This window comes from Carcharhinus amblyrhynchos, chromosome 11 (genome assembly GCF_965287045.1).
Source record: "Carcharhinus amblyrhynchos chromosome 11, sCarAmb.v2.hapA, whole genome shotgun sequence".
NCBI lineage: Eukaryota > Metazoa > Chordata > Chondrichthyes > Carcharhiniformes > Carcharhinidae > Carcharhinus > Carcharhinus amblyrhynchos.
This window is the reverse complement of record NC_137334.1, coordinates 49,342,585-49,360,253: the sequence shown is the minus strand read 5'-3', so window position 1 is coordinate 49,360,253 and position 17,669 is coordinate 49,342,585. Positions and strand designations below refer to the sequence as shown.

The 17,669-nt window shown below is 43.8% G+C and overlaps 1 protein-coding gene across 3 annotated transcripts in view; it reads left to right on the top strand.

The window, feature by feature from the left end:
* Nucleotides 1-17,669, top strand: part of kalrna (kalirin RhoGEF kinase a) — a 754,589-nt gene that overhangs the window by 680,861 nt on the left and 56,059 nt on the right. For all 3 annotated transcript variants that reach the window (XM_080199056.1, XM_080199055.1, XM_080199058.1), the window contains 5 exons: nucleotides 3,517-3,603; nucleotides 4,685-4,777; nucleotides 13,718-13,768; nucleotides 14,673-14,750; nucleotides 17,034-17,219. In XM_080199056.1, the coding sequence (XP_080055182.1) occupies nucleotides 3,517-3,603; nucleotides 4,685-4,777; nucleotides 13,718-13,768; nucleotides 14,673-14,750; nucleotides 17,034-17,219 (495 nt within the window). The remainder of the gene's footprint in view (nucleotides 1-3,516; nucleotides 3,604-4,684; nucleotides 4,778-13,717; nucleotides 13,769-14,672; nucleotides 14,751-17,033; nucleotides 17,220-17,669) is intronic.

Sequence of the window (17,669 nt, the reverse complement as noted above, 5' to 3'; positions counted from 1 at the left end):
ATTTTGGGAGGAAGACATGGACAGACAGTATAAAAGGGTGCATGAGCAGAGGGACCTGGGCGTATAAGTACATAGATCATTGAAGATTACAGGGCAGGTTGAGGGAGGAGTTAATAAAGCATACAGTATCCTGGGCTTTATTAAGAGGGGCATAGAAAACAAAAGAAATGACTTAATGAAATTAGGTAGACCTCAGCTGGAGTATTGTGCACAGTTCTGATTGATACACTGTAGGATGGATGTGAACACATTGTCACAAGTGCAAAAGAAGTTTACAAGAATGGTTCCAGGAATGAGAAACTTCAGTTATGAGGATAGATTGGAGAGTTTGGGATGTTCTCCATGTTAAGAAGATTAAGACATGTTCAAAATCATGAGGGGGCTAGACAGAGTAGATAGGGAGAAATTGTTTCCATTTATTAAAAGATTGAGAATGAGAGGGGACAGATTTAAAGTGATTTTCAAAATAAGCAAATGTGATGTGAGTAAAAAATTTTTCACACGATGAGTACTTGGGGTCTGAAATGTGCCGACTAGAAGTGTGGTGGAGGCAGGTTCAATGGAAGCATTCAACAGAGCATAAGAATAGAAAAAATCTGCAAGGGTATAAAGAAATGGCAGGGAATGACGCTGAGTCATAAAGTTCATTTGGTGAGCTGGCACAGACACAATTGGCCAAATGGCCTCCTCCAGCCCTGTAATAATTCTGTGATTCAGATTGCCTTAACAACAGCTCGCCTGCCAGGATTTCAATCTCATCTCCCAAGACTATTTTCCCCATGATTCCTGAGTCTGCATTCCAGGAAAAACTCATTGGCACATCTTAAACTCTTCAGTCAATCTGAGCAGAACACCATTGTTCGAAAGATTTACCTTTACCCAAAAAGCACGGACTCGATATTCTGCTGCCTTTCCAGCTCTCCAGGGCTTATCCTGAGCCCTCACCACTTGAAACCGGTCAACCGTAGCACTTTTACTGCTTAGAACCTCTTTCTATACTCCTTTCCCCAGTGGTTTCTCCCTCCAGAGGTTCTTACTGGTGATGGTCTGTTTCTGGTGATCTCCTCCAGGTAGCTCCTTCCCTGGTCCTCTCCCTCTCTATCTCTCTATCTCATTCTCTGGGGGCTCTCCCTCTCCCCAGTAGTATTAGAAATTTCAACTCTGGCAAAAAGATTCTGACTGTCAACCCCATCTATACCCCTCATAATTTTATCATCTTCTATCAGCCCTCCCTCCCACCCCACTTAGCCTCCACCGCTCCAGAGAAAACAACCCTAGTTTGTCCTGACTCTCCTTATAGCTCAAACCCGCTAATCCAGGCAGCATCCTGGTAAACCTCTTCTGCACCCTCTCCAAAGCCTCCATCCTTTCCCTATTGTGGCAACCAGTATTGAACGCAATCTTTATCAGACATAAAGTACCCTCCGCTACTCAGGCCATTCAGCCCAGCGGGTCTGCTCTATCATTCAATCTGGCTGATAAGTTTTATTATACAGAACTAACTTTCCCAAAGTAGAGTTGTGTTTAAAAAGGGCTGCAGGGAAATGCCTGGGAACTACAAGCCAGTTAACCTCATATCTGCGTTAGATAAATTATTAGAAGGTATTCTGAGACAGGATCTACAGGCACTTAGAGATTAGGGACAGTCAGCATGGCTTTGTGAGTGGAAAGTCGTGTCTCACAAATAGAGTTTTTTGAAGGGGTAACCAAAAAGGCAGATGAGGGCAGTGCAGTTGATGATTTCTACAGGGACTTTAGCAAGGCCTTTGACAAAATACCGCATAGTAGGTACTTGCGTAAAGTTAAATCTCTCGGGATCCAGGGTGAGGTATCTAAATGGATACAAAATTGGCTTCTTGACAGAAGCCAGAGGGTGGTTGTAGAGAGTTGGTTTTCAAAGTGGAGGCCTGTGACCAGCGGTGTGCCTCAGGGATCAGTGCTGGGCCCACTGTTACTTGTCATGTACGTTAATGATTTGGATGAGAATGTAGGGGGCATGGTTAATAAGTTTGCAGATGACACCAAGATTGGTGGCGTAGTGGACAGTGAGAAAGGTTATCTTCAATTGCAGCAGGATTTTGATCAATTGAGCCAGTGGGCTGACAAATGGCAGATAGAGTTTAATTTAGACAAATGCGAGGCAATGCATTTTGGTGGAATCAACCAGGGCAGGACTCAGTTAATGGTAGGGCCTTGGGGAGAATTACAGAACAAAGAGATCTAGGGATACATGTTCATAGCTCCTTGAAAGTGGAGTCACAGGTGGACAGAGTGGTGAAGAAGGTATTTGGCATGCTTGGTTTCATCGGTCAGAACATTGAATACAGAAGTTGGGACGTCTTGTTGAAGTTGTACAAGACATTGGTAAGGCCACACTTGGAATACTGTGTGCAATTCTGGTCACCCTATTATACAAAGGATATTATTAAACTAGAAAGAGTGCTGAAAAGATTTATTAGGATGCTACTGGGACTTGATGGATTGAGTTATAAGGAGAGGCTGGATAGACTGGGACTTTTTTCTCTGGAGTGTAGGAGGCTGAGGGGTGACCTTATAGAGGTCTATAAAATAATGAGGGGCATAGATAAGGTAGATTGTTAATAAGTTTTCCAAAAGGTCGGGGAGTCTAAAACTAGAGGGCATAGGTTTAAGGTAAGGGGGAGAGACACAAAAGTATACAGAGGAGCAGTTTTTTCACGCAGAGAGTGATGAGTGTCTGGAACAAGCTGCCAGAGGTAGTAGTAGAGGCAGGTACAATTTTATCTTTTAAAAAGCATTTAGATAGTTACATGAGTACGATGGGTATTAAGGGATGTGGGCCAAATGCGGGCGATTGGGATTAGCTTTGCGGTTTTTTAAAAAAAAGGGTGGCGTGGACAAGTTGGGCTGAAGGGCCTGTTTCCATGCTGTAAACCTCTATGACTCTATGAATCGTGTCAGTACATTTAGCACTCTGACTAAGCTAGCCTCGAACAAATGACAGTGAGACGCATATGAATAATGTGAAAATAATGTAACGTGAAATATTTACAAATGAAATTTAATTTTGAAAAACACTCATTTTACGTTTGTGCACTCAGGTCTTATATTAATGGCAATGTAGTTGGACAGGAAAGTTCTAACCATAATGCAGAGACTCCTTATATGACCAGGATGCTCTTATAGAAGCCACCCATGCCTGTTGCATTGTCAGCTGACAGAAGGCATCACCAGTGAAAAGCTGCCCATGCCACTGAACTGTACATGCTTTCTGTGCATGCCAATGGCACTTTTTTAATTGTAAATGAATGAAAAAGGTGGAAAAGCGACAGGGACTCAGTGGCGCACAATTCTAGATACATTGTAAAGAACAGCACACTGTTGACAAAACACCAGTCCTTAATTGTGAGTGCCACAATATTTCAGAAAAGCTGATTTTGCTGAGTAAAACAATGACCAAAGGTTTTAGAAGGTGGTGGAGAAGATCCTGCCTGTGTAAGCATTTTGTTAATACCATTGTGAATTCTGTATTTACAGGAGAGACGTTTAGGCATGTATGTGGTATACTGCCAAAACAAGCCAAAATCTGAGTACATTGTGGCAGAGTACGATGCCTTCTTTGAGGTGAGTTATTGGTGGCATTGTTATTGTCAGTATTCTTGATAAAGCGACAGACATCACAGACCAAATTTTCACAACAAATAAAGCACAGAGCAGCATCAACAGCAACAATTTGCAACAGTAACAGCAAGTAATGATGTTTGCACTTCAAACATTTTCCCTTTTATAACATATATATAATAGTATATACATATATCAGGGATGGTTTTAAATGAAATTTCAGTTCACTTTTTATTTTGCCTTACCTTGGAGATTGAACTTAAGTTTTTGATTCATCTCCCAGTAAGGTTTTAGAAGCAAAAATAACAGTGTTAGAGAAGAAAAGAGCTCAGCTCTACTTTAGAAAGATGATTGATCCACAACAACAAGACAAAAGTAACAGTTCTACAGAAAATTTAAGCTCTATCTTGTCATCTTAATTATTTTAAGAAAATTATGTTCTTTTGCCAGTTTAAGGCAGGATTTTGGCAAAGCGAGCTTTCCCTGAATATGCTTTAGCCTACTATTAACTACAAAGGGGATGAAATTACAGGAAGAAGTGGATAACCTGCCAAAGACAACCAGAAAACATTTATTAAAAACTAAATTAGCTTAGTACCAACAGCCTCTGTATTGGTTGATCTCCTTTAAAAGCAAGACTTGGTTGATTATTAATGGCTACATCTCTCACCTGAGAACATCAGTGGTAGCCATGATGTGGAGATGCAGGCATTGGATTGGGGTGGGCAAGTAAGAAGTCTCTCAACACCAGGTTAAAGTCCAACAGGTTTATTTGCAATCAAGTTCCTGCTCCAAAAGCTTGTGATTGCAAATAAACCTGTTGGACTTTAACCTGGTGTTTTGAGACTTCTTACTGAGAACATCAAGATTAAGCGTGAAAGCAACATTTCTACCTTACTGTATTCAAGTAGCTTTATTTCCAATCTGTTAAAGCTCTGTACCATATTACAGAGCATATTTAACCACTTACCATTTTATATTGATTAAAAATCTATTGGCAAAGAGTGCCAAAGTTACTAATTAGATGTATTGTAAACTTTGTTAAAAAGCAACATATGTATCATACTTTTACTTTATTTTACAGGAGATAAAACAAGAATTGGCTCAGAGACTTAGCCTGAGTGACTTTCTTATTAAACCAATACAGAGGATAACAAAGTATCAGCTACTTATCAAGGTGAGGACTTCTATAGTCAAAAGGCTACACAACAAGAACAAATAAAGTGACAAATAAATTTCATCATTCCATTCAAGGCTCCATCATCCTTGCTTTTAAAATATCTTTTTTTTTAAGAAAAACGTCTATTTAAAAAAACTAATGTTTCCAATATGATAATATAGTGATTGATCAGTATAAATGCTCAGTGTGGCTTGCTAAACATCTAACCGGATGTTGTACCTGTTCTGTCCTGGGTATCAGCCAGTGACTGGTCTGAAATTGTGGTAGTGTCTGGATGATCAATGAAATATGGATCTGGTTGCCGATGTGTATGAGGAACTAAATCTATTAACAGAGAAGAATTTAAAAATGTTTTGAGTGCAGAGTCAGGGAAAATTCAAAAGGCTCTAACTGATTCTGAATATCAAGTTTATTTATTAGCGTCACAAGTAAGCTTACATTAACACAGTAATCAAGTTACCATGAAAATCCCCTAATCGCCACACTCCGACACCTATTCGGGTACATGGAGGGAGAATTTAGCATGGCCAATGCACCTAACCAACACATCTTTCAGATTGTGGGAGAAAACAGGGGCACCCGGAGGAAACTTAGACATGGGGAGAACGTGCAGATTCCACATAGACAGTGACCCAAGCCAGGAATCAAACCTGGTTCCCTGGCACTGTGAGGCAGCAGTGCTAACCACTGTGCCAACGTGCTGCCCCGGGTATCCTGCTGAAATGTTTCCTTTATTTATTGATGCTGAACAAAAGTCTAAACACATAACATGCCTTCTTTTAAAGTTTAAATGGGCTAAAATGCGTAAAAATAAATATGATAGCATCATGGTTACAGCACTGAACTAGTAATCCAGACGTCAGGATTAATAATTCAGTGACATAACTTCAAATCCCAGTATGACATCAGAGGAATTTAAATTCAGCCAATTAAATACATTTGAAATAAAGAACCAGTATCAGTAATGGTGACTGAACTGTTGTTAAAAACGTATCTGGTTCAATCAGCCCGACTGCTGTTTGGGGACCTAATCAGTCAGGCCTCAGGAGTTTTTATTCTTGAATTGTAGGTTCCCCGTGACTTTCTGACCAACCTGCCTTCTACGGGTCAGGTGGGCAAAACATTGGGTTGGGAGAATGCAGTGCACAGAATAGATGCTACATAAGAACATAAGAAATAGGAGCAGGAGTAGGCCATCTAGCCCTTCGAGCCTGCCCCGCCATTCAATAAGATCATGGCTGATCTGTCGTGGCTCAGTTCCACTTTCCCGCCCTCTCCCCATAACCCTTAATCCCCTCTCTTATCAAGAACCCATCAACCCGTTTCTTAAAAATATTTAGCGAGGCAGCCTCCACCACTTCAACGGGCAGAGAATTCCAGAGATTCACCACCCTTTGAGTGAAGAAGTTCCTCCTCAACTCCGTTCTAAACCGCCTCCCCTTTATCTTGAGGCTGTGCCCCCTAGTCCTACTGTCTTTTTTGAGCGGGAAGAGTCTCTCCACCTCTATCCTATCCATCCCATTCATCATCTTATACGTCTCAATGAGATCTCCCCTCATTCTTCTAAACTCTAACGAGTACAAGCCTAGTTTATTCAGCCTCTCCTCATAGCTCAATCCCCTCAACTCCGGTATCAGCCTAGTAAACCTCCTCTGCACTCCCTCCAGGGCTAAAATATCCTTGCGCAGGTGCGGCGCCCAAAACTGCACACAGTACTCCAGCTGCGGCCTCACCAATGCCCTATACAGCTGCAGCAAGACCTCCCTACTTTTATATTCAATCTCCCTCGCTATGAAGGCCAGCATCCCATTCGCCTTCCTGACCACCTGCTGCACCTGCAAGCTGGGTTTTTGCGACTCATGCACAAGGACCCCGAGGTCCCTCTGCACCGTCGCCTGCTGCAGTTTTTCGCCATGTAAGTAATAGTCCTTCCTACCATTCTTCCTACCAAAGTGGACCACCTCACACTTGCCAACATTAAATTCCATTTGCCATTTCCTGGCCCATTCACCCAGCCTATCTAGATCCTTCTGCAGACTCTCCACACCCTCCGCACAATTTGCCTTTCCCCCAATCTTGGTGTCATCAGCAAATTTCGACACCCTGCACTTGGTTTCCTCCTCCAGATCATCTATATAAATGGTAAATAGCTGAGGCCCCAGCACCGACCCCTGGGGCACCCCACTAGTCACCAACCGCCAATCCGAATAGCACCCATTTACCCCCACTCTCTGTCTCCTATTTGACAGCCAATCCTCTATCCACGCTAACACCCTACCCCCAACTCCATGTCCCCTGACCTTCTGCAATAACCTCTTGTGAGGTACCTTGTCAAACGCCTTCTGAAAATCCAGAAAGACCACATCCACCGGCTCTCCTCTATCCACTGCCCTAGACACATCCTCATAGAACTCCAGTAAATTTGTCAGACACGACTTCCCTTTAATGAAACCGTGTTGCGTCCGCCCAATCAAGCAATTCCCTTCAAGATGCCTCGCAATTTCCTCCTTAATGACGGATTCTAACATTTTACCTACCACAGACGTTAAACTAACCGGCCTATAATTCCCCGCCTTTTGCCTGGCACCCTTCTTAAACAACGGCGTAACATTAGCCGTTTTCCAATCTTCCGGCACTTCCCCGGAATCCAGCGACGTCTGGAAAATAACCACCAAGGCATCCACTATAACCTCCGCCATTTCTTTCAGAACCCTCGAATGCATTCCATCCGGTCCTGGGGACTTGTCCACAATCAGCCCCTCCAGTCTGTCGAGCACCACCTCTCTAGTAACAGTAATGTCATTAAGACCCTCCATTCCTACCACCTTTCCATCGCTAACACCCGGCAAATTATTCACGTCCTCCTCCGTGAAGACAGAAACAAAAAAGTTATTCAAGACCTTAGCCATATCCCCATCCCCTACCACTAGCTCCCCATTCTTATCCTCTAAAGGACCAACGTTCACCCTAGCCAGCGTCTTCCTTTTTATATATTTATAAAAACTCTTGCTATCCTTTTTTATATTAAGTGCTAGCCCAGCCTCATAGCTTCTCCTACCCTCCTTTATCAACTTCTTTGTCAATCTTTGTTGACATTTAAACCTTTCCCAATCCTCTTCTCGCCCACTGCTCTTAGCTACTCTAAATTCCTCCGCTTTTAACACTTTCCTTCACCTCCTTCGTTATCCACGGCTTATTACCTCTCTTCCTACTGTCCTTTTTAACCATCGGAATAAATTTCTGCTGAGCACCAAGAAAGATCTCCTTAAAGATCCTCCACTGCTCCTCAGCAGACCTACCTTCCAACGCACTCCCCCAGTCCACATTCGCCAATTCTTCTCTCATCCTACCATACTCCCCTCTATTCAAACAAAGGACGCGTGTCCGGGAACCCACTTTCTCCTCCTCCATCTGCACCAGAAACTCCACCATACAATGATCACTCTCCCCAAGAGGATCCTTCACCGCAAGGTCCCTAATTCTACCCGCCTCATTACATAGCACCAGATCCAAGATAGCTCGCTCCCTCGTCGGCTCCAACACACACTGTTCAAGGAAATTATCCCAGCAGCATTCCAAGAACTCCTCCTCGAGCCCACCTCGTCCAACATGGGTCGACCAATCAATATGCAGATTGAAATCTCCCATAACTACTGCCGTCCCATTCCTGCATGCCGCACTTATTTGCGTGTTAACAGCCCGCCCCACCTCCAGATCATTATTCGGGGGCCTATAGACGACACCCACCAGCGTTTTCCTCCCTTTGCTGTTCCTAATCTCCACCCACAACGATTCCACGTTCTGCTCTTTGGCTCCGATATCATCCCTTGCTACCACCTTGATACTATCCTTAATCAGCAGAGCTACGCCACCCCCTCTTTCCTCCTGCCTATCCTTCCTAAACACTTGATAGCCCTGTACATTCATCTCCCAGTCCCTGTCACCTTGCAGCCACGTCTCTGTAATGGCCACCAGATCGTATCCATTTGTGTCGATCTGCGCCACCAGCTCATCCACTTTATTCCGAATGCTTCGTGCATTCAGGTAAAGCGCTTTCATCCCAGCCTTCACCTGGACCCTATTTGCCGTAATGCCACCAATTGGGACATCCTTGGCCTCTTCCCTTACCTGTACCCTATCCTTAACTTTAGACCTCGTAGCGTCACCTACCCTCGCACCCTCCCCCCCCCTAATTAGTTTAAAGCCCTGTCTACAGTCCTCTTTACTCGATTCGCCAACACTCTGGTCCCAGCACGATTCAGACCAAGCCCATCCCGCCCGAACAAGTCCCACCTACCCCAATACTGGTGCCAATGCCCCATAAATTCGAACCCATTCCTCCCACACCAATCCCTGAGCCACCCATTCACTTCCTTTATCCTGTCAACCCTACGCCCGTCTGCACTCAGTTCAGGCAGTAGCCCAGAGACGACCACCTTGTCGGTTCTACTTTTTAATTCCATTCCCAGCTTCTCATACTCCCTCCCCAGATCCTCAGTCCGCACTTTGCCTACGTCGCCGGCACCCACATGTACTACAACGACCGGGTTCTCACCCTCCCACTCCAGGTTCCTCTGCAGCCCAGCTGCAACATCCTGTACCCGAGCACCAGGCAGACAACACACCCTTCTGTGCACTTTGTCATTGTGACAAAGGACAGTGTCAATACCCTTCACCCCACTATCTCCAATCACTACTACGTTCCTTTTCCCCTTCTCTTTGCCTATGTCCTGCTGCATCACTGTACCGTGTGCAGTTTGCTCACCAACTGTTATATATAAAGTAATGTGGGAGGTAAGACTGATGCAAACCAAAGAATCATCAGTCATAACTCATCAGGGATTATGATTTATTCTGAAATATATTTAATGCATAAACTTCCATAAGATCCAATCGGATCTATTCTTGAAAACACTCTTTTGTGTCACTGAATCCAAGAATGATTCATTCTTCTAACAATATATTTTCCATAATTAAAGCCATCTTTGGGGCAGGCTCATTACCAGAACTTTCCAACATGCAGGCTGATTATCAGTGTTTGGAGCCAATTAAATGTGCAAACTAAAATTTCTCACACTCTGCGGAACTTTGTGACTGATGAGGCAGCTTCCAGCAATACTGGGAATTTGAATCCGCTAATGTGATTAATTACAACTATGGACAAATAGTTCACCATCCAGCAAGTTTCAACAATGACCTTGTCAAAAATGGCAGTTCAAAATTCAAGCACCCTAAGGAACTACATTACATCATGGATCTCCATAGTGTGGATCATTTCAATCTTACTAAATTCGTGAAAAGGCAAACAAATTGGTCACTGGTATCAAATGCCAGCAATGGCCCCCCCATGAGCAAGACAATAACGCAGACTAACTATACATTAAAACTAGTGAACTGTTATCACCCTAACTCTTGGTGTTGATGAGGCAAATTCTCCTGTTCCTTCCACCACAGGAATCGTAGCGGGCAAGAGGCATTGACCTTGGTGGGGTTTCCTAGTTCAGGGCGAGCATGGCCAGAAAATCCCATCTGATGGGCAGGATTTGGCCAAAAAATTCTAAGTGTCGAATTTGCATGAAAACTGTGGAGTAATTCACTTTTTCAGTAGGAGTTCAGAGACAAACCCCACACTCTGTGCCCTGCAAAGGCCACAATGGATATCATTAAAAACCAGTGGCGAGGCCACTGCACATGCACCGATCTGTCAGTGCCGAGATCGGAGCATCTGCAGTGACCCCACACTGCCAGCCCCCCGATTGCTGGCCAGTCCCAATCTCTGGCCTCCCTCCTTCCCCCGTGGATCCCAACTGCAGAGTGACAGTGGACTCCCGAACCCCACCGATTGCCCCACCCCATAAGGCCTCACCCTCTTGGTATTGCCCCATGCTGGACGTGCAGTGCCAAAGTGCCCACAGAATATTAGGTGAGATTGTTTGCCTCTTAGGCAGAGGTTGACTCTACTGGCGGGACACAAATGCATATGCGAACCTTACAAATCAGCCGACACAAGAATTTCCTGACCCACTGCCCACATTAGTAACAACATTCAACAACAGTCCAAAGATGGGTGGGTTAGGTTGATTGGCCATGCTAAATTGCCCCTTAGTGTCCCAGGAAATAAACAAGGAAATAAACAGGAGATAAACAAGCAAATAAATGATGCGTGCAGAAATGGAACGGCGATAATTATGGGGGATTTCAATCTACATATTGATTGGTTGACCCATGTCGGACGCGGTGGGCTCAAGGAGGAGTTCTTGGAATGCTGCCGGGATAGTTTCCTGGAACAGTGTGTGATGGAACCGACGAGGGAGTGAGCTATCTTAGATCTGGTGTTATGTAATGAGGCAGGTAGAATTAGGGATCTTGTTGTGAGGGATCCTCTTGGGATGAGCGATCATTGTATGGTTGAGATTTTGATGCAGATGGAGGATGAGAAAGTAGGGTCCCGGACTTGTGTCCTCTGTTTGAGCAGAGGGGAGTACAATAGGATGAGAGAGGAATTGGCAAATGTAGATTGGGGGCGCAGATTGGGAGGTAGGACTGCAGAGGAACAGTGGAGGATCTTTAAGGAGATCTTTTTCGGTGCTCAGCAGAAATTTATTCTGATGGTAAAGAAGGAACGTAGGAAAAGGGATAATCAGCCGTGGTTATCCAAGGAAATAAAGGAGAGTATTAAATTAAAAGCATTTAGAGTGGCTGAAAGTAGTGGGCGAGTAGAAGATTAGGAGAGGTTTAAAAATCAACAAAGATTGATTAAGAAGTTGATAAAGAAAGGAAGGATAGACTATGAAGCTAAACTAGCACTAAATATAAAAAAGCACAGTAAGAGTTTTTATAAATATATAAAGAAGAGGAGGCTGGCTAGAGTGAATGTTGGACGCTTAGAGGATGAGAGGGGGGGATTTAGTGGTGGGGGATGAGGAAATGGCTGAGGCCTTAAATAAGTTTTTTGCCTCGGTCTTCACGGAGGAGGACATGAATAGTTTGCCAGGTATTAAAGATAGAGGATGGTAGGAGTTGAGGACCTGAATGCGGTTACTGTCACTAGAGAGGTAGTGCTTGATTGACTAGCAGGACTGATGGTGGACAGGTCCCCAGGACCGGATGGAATGCATCCCAGGGTTCTGAAAGAAATGGCAGAGGTGATAGTAGATGCCTTGGTGATTATTTACCAAACTTCGCTGGATTCCAGGGAAGTGCCAGAAAATTGGAAAACGGCTAATGTTACGCCGCTGTTTAAAAAAGGTAGCAGGCAAAAGGCAAGGAATTATAGGCCGGTTAGTTTAACGTCTATTGTTGGAAAAATGCTTGAATCCGTCATCAAAGAAGAAATAGCGAGGCACCTTGAGAAGAATTGTTTGATACAGCAGACGCAGCACAGATTCATTAAGGGGAAGTCATGTCTGACAAGTTTATTGGAATTCTATGAGGGTGTGACTAGTGCGGTAGACAGAGGGGAACCGGTGGATGTGGTGTTTCTCGATTTTCAAAAGGCGTTTGATAAGGTGCTACACAAAAGGTTGCTTCAGAAGATTATGGGGCATGGAGTTGGGGGTAAGGTGTTAGCGTGGATAGAGGATTGGTTGTCTAATAGGAGGCAGAGAGTTGGTATCAATGGGTGCTATTCTGATTGGCGATTGGTGACCAGTGGAGTGCCGCAGGGATCGGTGCTGGGGCCTCAGCTATTTACCATTTATATAGATGATCTGGAGGAGGGGGCCGAGTGTAGGGTGTCGAAATTTGCTGATGACACGAAGATAAGTGGAAAAGCAAATTGCGTGGAGGGTGTGGAAAGTCTGCAGAGGGATCTAGATAGGCTCAGTGAGTGGGCGAGGACCTGCCAGATGGAGTACAATGTTAGCAAATGTGAGGTTATCCACTTTGGCAGGAATAATAGTAGGAGGGATTACTATTTAAAAGGCAAAAAACTGCAGCATGCTACGGTGCAGAGGGACCTGGGGGTCCTTGTGCATGAGTCGCAAAAACCCTGTCTGCAGGTGCAGCAGGTGATCAAGAAGGCGAATGGGATGCTGGCCTTTATAGCGAGGGGGATAGAATATAAAAGCAGGGAGGTCTTGCTGCAACTGTACAAGGCACTGGTGAGGCCGCAGCTGGAGTACTGTGTGCAGTTTTGGTCACCGCACTTGCGCAAGGATATTTTGGCCTTGGAGGGAGTGCAGAGGAGGTTCACTAGGCTGATACCGGAGATGAGGGGGTTGGACTATGAAGAGAGGCTGAATAGACTGGGTCTGTACTCGTTGGAGTTTAGAAGGATGTGGGGGGATCTTGTAGAGACATATAAGATAATGAAGGGGATGGATAGGGTAGAGGTAGAGAGATTCTTCCTGCTCAGAAAGGACAGCAGGACTAGAGGGCACAGCCTCAAGATAAGGGCGGGGCAGTTTAGAATGGAGTTGAGGAGGAACTTCTTCACTCAAAGGGTGGTGAATCTCTGGAATTCTCTGCCCGTTGAAGTGGTGGAGGCTACCTCGCTAAATATATGTAAGACACGGGTAGATAGGTTTTTGACAGACAAGGGAATTAAGGGTTATGGGGAGAAAGCGGGAAAGTGGAACTAATCCACTTCAGATCAGCCATGATCTTATTGAATGGCGGGGCAGGCTCGAAGGGCTAGATGGCCTACTCCTGCTCCTATTTCTTATGTTCTTAGGATGCATAGGTTCAAGGGATTAGCAGGGTAAATATGTGGAGTTACAGGAATAGGGCCTTGGTGGGATTGTTGTCAGTGCAGACTTGATGGACTAAATGGCCTGCTTCTGCACTGTAGGGGTATTCTGATTTCTATGCACATTATGTGCACATTCTTCCCATATGTTACGTTGGCCCAGTCTATGTTCACGTGGTGCAGGTGCTAACAATTAGTAGTAACCTGCTAAAATATACTCTGTAGTGACAGAAATTGTCTTGTTGCAGGACTTTCTGAAATACAGTGAAAAGGCTGGACACGAATGTTCGGAGATTGAGGTAAAACTTGCTCTTCAGATGACAAACATTTTTACCTTTTTTTATTTGTTTTCTTGTGTTTCTACTAAAATTGTCTGTATCCTAATTGCCAGACTGTGATATAACAAATCTTGAAACACATAATTATTGAACAATGAAGTAATGTAAATATTTGTATTTTTACAAGATTACAATATTGGGTGAGATTCTCTGGCCTTCCCTCAGCAATTTTTTTCAATAGCAGGAGGCAGTGTGCTATTTGTTGGCAATGAAATCCTCTCGTCCAACTGCTGTCAATGGGAATTCCCATTGAAGCCACCCCAAACCGCTGGGAAACCTGCGTAGGGCCAGAGAATCCCACTGGCTGGAGAATTCCAGCCATTGTCTTTATTGATGCAATAGGGAAGATAGTAAACACATTGCAGCTAATACTCAATACTTAAAAACACAAAATGAATCACCATCATTCCATGCATTGTGACAGATTCTGGCTTAGTCCTTATATGCCCACTTCATTATTTAGACATCAGGTGGAGATGCCGGAGATGAACTGGGATGAGCATGGTAAGCAATCTCACAACACCAGGTTAAACTCCAACAGGTTTGTTTAGAAAAATGAGCTTTCATCTGATGAAGGGGCAATGCTCCGAAAGCTCGTGATTCCAAATAAACCTGTTGGACTTTAACCTGATGTTGTGAGACTTCTCATCGTTTAGAGTCACTGATATTGTCGTATAAAAACATTGTTTTATCATTTCACATGTTACTTGAGAAAATACATGTTAATATAACCCGGTAGAATTGAAAGTAAATCGGTTGGTTTGATTGTAAAACTATTGCTGTGGATAACCAGCAAAGAAATACATGTGTTGCTCAAGCTGATGTCAGCAGAAGCCATGGTGTTTGTTTTGGGTTTTGTTAACAGAAAGCTGCTGATGTGATGTACCACGTGCCAAAACGCTGCAACGATATGATGAATTTGGGAAGACTTGAGGATTTTGAGGTGAGGTTTTTCTTTTCCGTTCTCCCTGCATCATTATTTCTAATACAAGTAGACCAGAGATTTATTTCCAGGAAGTTTTGGGTTCTGAACCCCCCCCCGCCACCTCAGATGCAGATCAGAGGCAGTCATAAGGTTTGTCAAATGCCAAAACAGGGGTGGAGAGTGGTGGGTGTTAAAAGATTTACCAAGTTCCTTTCAGACTTTGTCCCAGTTGTGTTGCTAAGTATCAGGTCCTTCAGTCCTCAGTTCACACACACATCAAGGGGGGAAATATACAAGAGGAAATGGGGTTCTTTATTTTAGGTCTGCGAAATTGGGGAAGCGCTGTGAGTAACCAGATTTTGGAACTAATTTTAATTTTGGAAAAGTGTTGAATGTGAATACCTTCCATATTGCCGGTCCAAAGTCCCCACTGAGAGGGAAGTAATGGATTGAGCTATTTTAACATAAAAGCATAAAAAATCAGACCAGGAATAGACCAAATAACCCCTAACCATTCAATAATGGCTGATTTTCTATCTAAATCATTTCCTGTCCTGTCCCATCCCCATACTCTTTGATTTCCTGAATGCCCAGGGATACATTGGTCTCAGTCTTGACTATATTCATTGACTGAGCATTCACTGTCCTCTGGGATGGAGACTTTCAGAATTCTCTGGAGAAATTTCTCCTCATTTCTGTTCTAAGTGGCCAATCCCTTCTCTTTAAACTATGATCTCCTACTTCCAGACTCTTCAGCCAGAGAGGGATCAGATCTGATTTCAATGTTGTTGTTGATCAACAGTTGCAGCTAGGCAGTGCCAATCAGAGGATCGGAATTTCACAGGTGTTTTGGGACAGTGCTTTAGTAGTAAGTTTTATCTTCAGCTAGTCTGTCACCAGGAGCTCCTAGCTTGAAGGACAACACTCCACATCAAGCATGGCTAACCTGCAGTCTCTTCCATTCTTACTGCCAGCCATTGGCATCTTTGGAATGATTTGCAGGTTGACACTCAACCTACGTTATCACATTATGAACACACCTTCCTTGACCATCAAGCTCTGGGATGGCTCAGTAGCAGAGACACTACCCATTGCGCCACAAGAGGGTGATATTTCTGGGACAAGCTTATTTCCAAACTGGTGCTGATCTTACTTAGGACTGGATGTAATCACTTGAATATAGGTTCTGATGAAAAGTTGCTTACATTTAGACAGCATTTTTTTGAATTTCTGGTTCATTTCATGTTTCTTAGGTAGCGTTGCGCTGCTAATAAAAGTTCATAATATTAATTTGAACTATATTTTGTAGATGATCTCTGAAATCTTGCTTTCACAAATTCCATTGGCTGGATGTAAATAGTGTGTAATCTTATGCATTGATGCTCAGTCTGAATTGATCACTCATTTTTTAAATTTAAAAATTCAGTGAAGTTGGGATTTTGAAATCAAATAGAGGAGGAATTCTGTATAAAGTGGTTAAGAAAAGATTTCTGGGTTAAGATATATTAAAGGACAGATCCCAGGTGTGCTATTGCCTCACCAAAGAGGTTTCTGCCACATTCCCCTTCACTGTGTGCACCCAGTTTCAGTCCAACTATTCATGAGAGATGAACAAAGTCCCTTTTTGTCCTGTGCCCATCTTTTAATATGCTTTCTTTAAAGTTTAATGTATCAGTGTCACAAGTAGGCATATATTAACACTGCAATGAAATTATTGTGAAAATCCCCTAGTCGCCACACTCTGGCGCCTGTTCAGGTACACTGAGGGAGAATGTAGCATGGCCAATGCACCTAACGAACACATCATTCAGACTGTGGGAGGAAACTGGAGCACCTGGAGCAAACCCACACAGACAAGGGGAGACTCCACACAGACAACGTCCCAAGCTGAGAATCGAACCCAGGTCCTTGGCGCTGTGACACAGCGATGCTAACCTCTATGTCACCGTGCTGCCTGAGTAGAAGCATAAAGGTAGATTCTAATGAAATGTCACTGACCTGAGATGCTAGCTCAGTTTATCTCTCTACAGATGCTGCCAGGTCTGCTCAATATTTCCAGCATTTATTATTTTTCTTTCTGATTTCCAGCATCAGCAGTATTTTGCTTTCATAAAAGCAGATTATTTGTCAGCTCCACATCAGGGAATACAGAGTGGAACAATCAGTAGAGGGTTAAGTCTCAAAGAGGAAGCAAGGAGAAATTATTTTGGAAGTGGAGTGCAGAAATGTTTTTGTTTGAACATGAAATGATAAATGATGCCAGACAAAATTGAGTCAACTCTGAATGAATGTTATTTTCAGGGCAAAATCACAGCACAGGGGAAATTACTGCAGCAGGATACCTTCTACGTAACTGAACAAGATTCCGGAGTTCTCTCCCGAAGTAAGGAACGAAGAGTTTTCCTGTTTGAACAGATTGTAATCTTCAGTGAACTCCTGAACAAAGGTTCCTCGACACCAAGGTATCAGTACAAGAACAGCATTAAGGTAAATATGCTAAAGGATTAACTAAAGTTTGCATCATAATGACGATATTTACAATCAACCCATAGGGGCTTAGGAGTCGAGGGGGGTTGGGGGGCGGGGAGGTGGGGTGGGGGGGTGAGGGGGTTGGGAGGGGTGTGCGAGGGGTTTGGGTTGGGGGGGCGAAGGGGTTGGGTTGAGGGGGGCAAGGGGCTTGGGTTGGGGGGTGCAGGGGGTAGTTGATGGAGGGTCATTACAGCAGAAATACACCTACGCATGTATCCAGCAGAATGATGATGTGGAGATGCCAGCAGAATCTGTTTTTGATATATTGGTAGTTAAATGCAATGGCTCTATGGTTCCGCAGCCTGCTGACACATGCTGAGGATTAAAATTTCAATGCCACCTGTTCTCATCTTTCTTGTCCATCTATTCTACCAGTACCTCAGTGGTCAATGATGTCTTACTCATTCT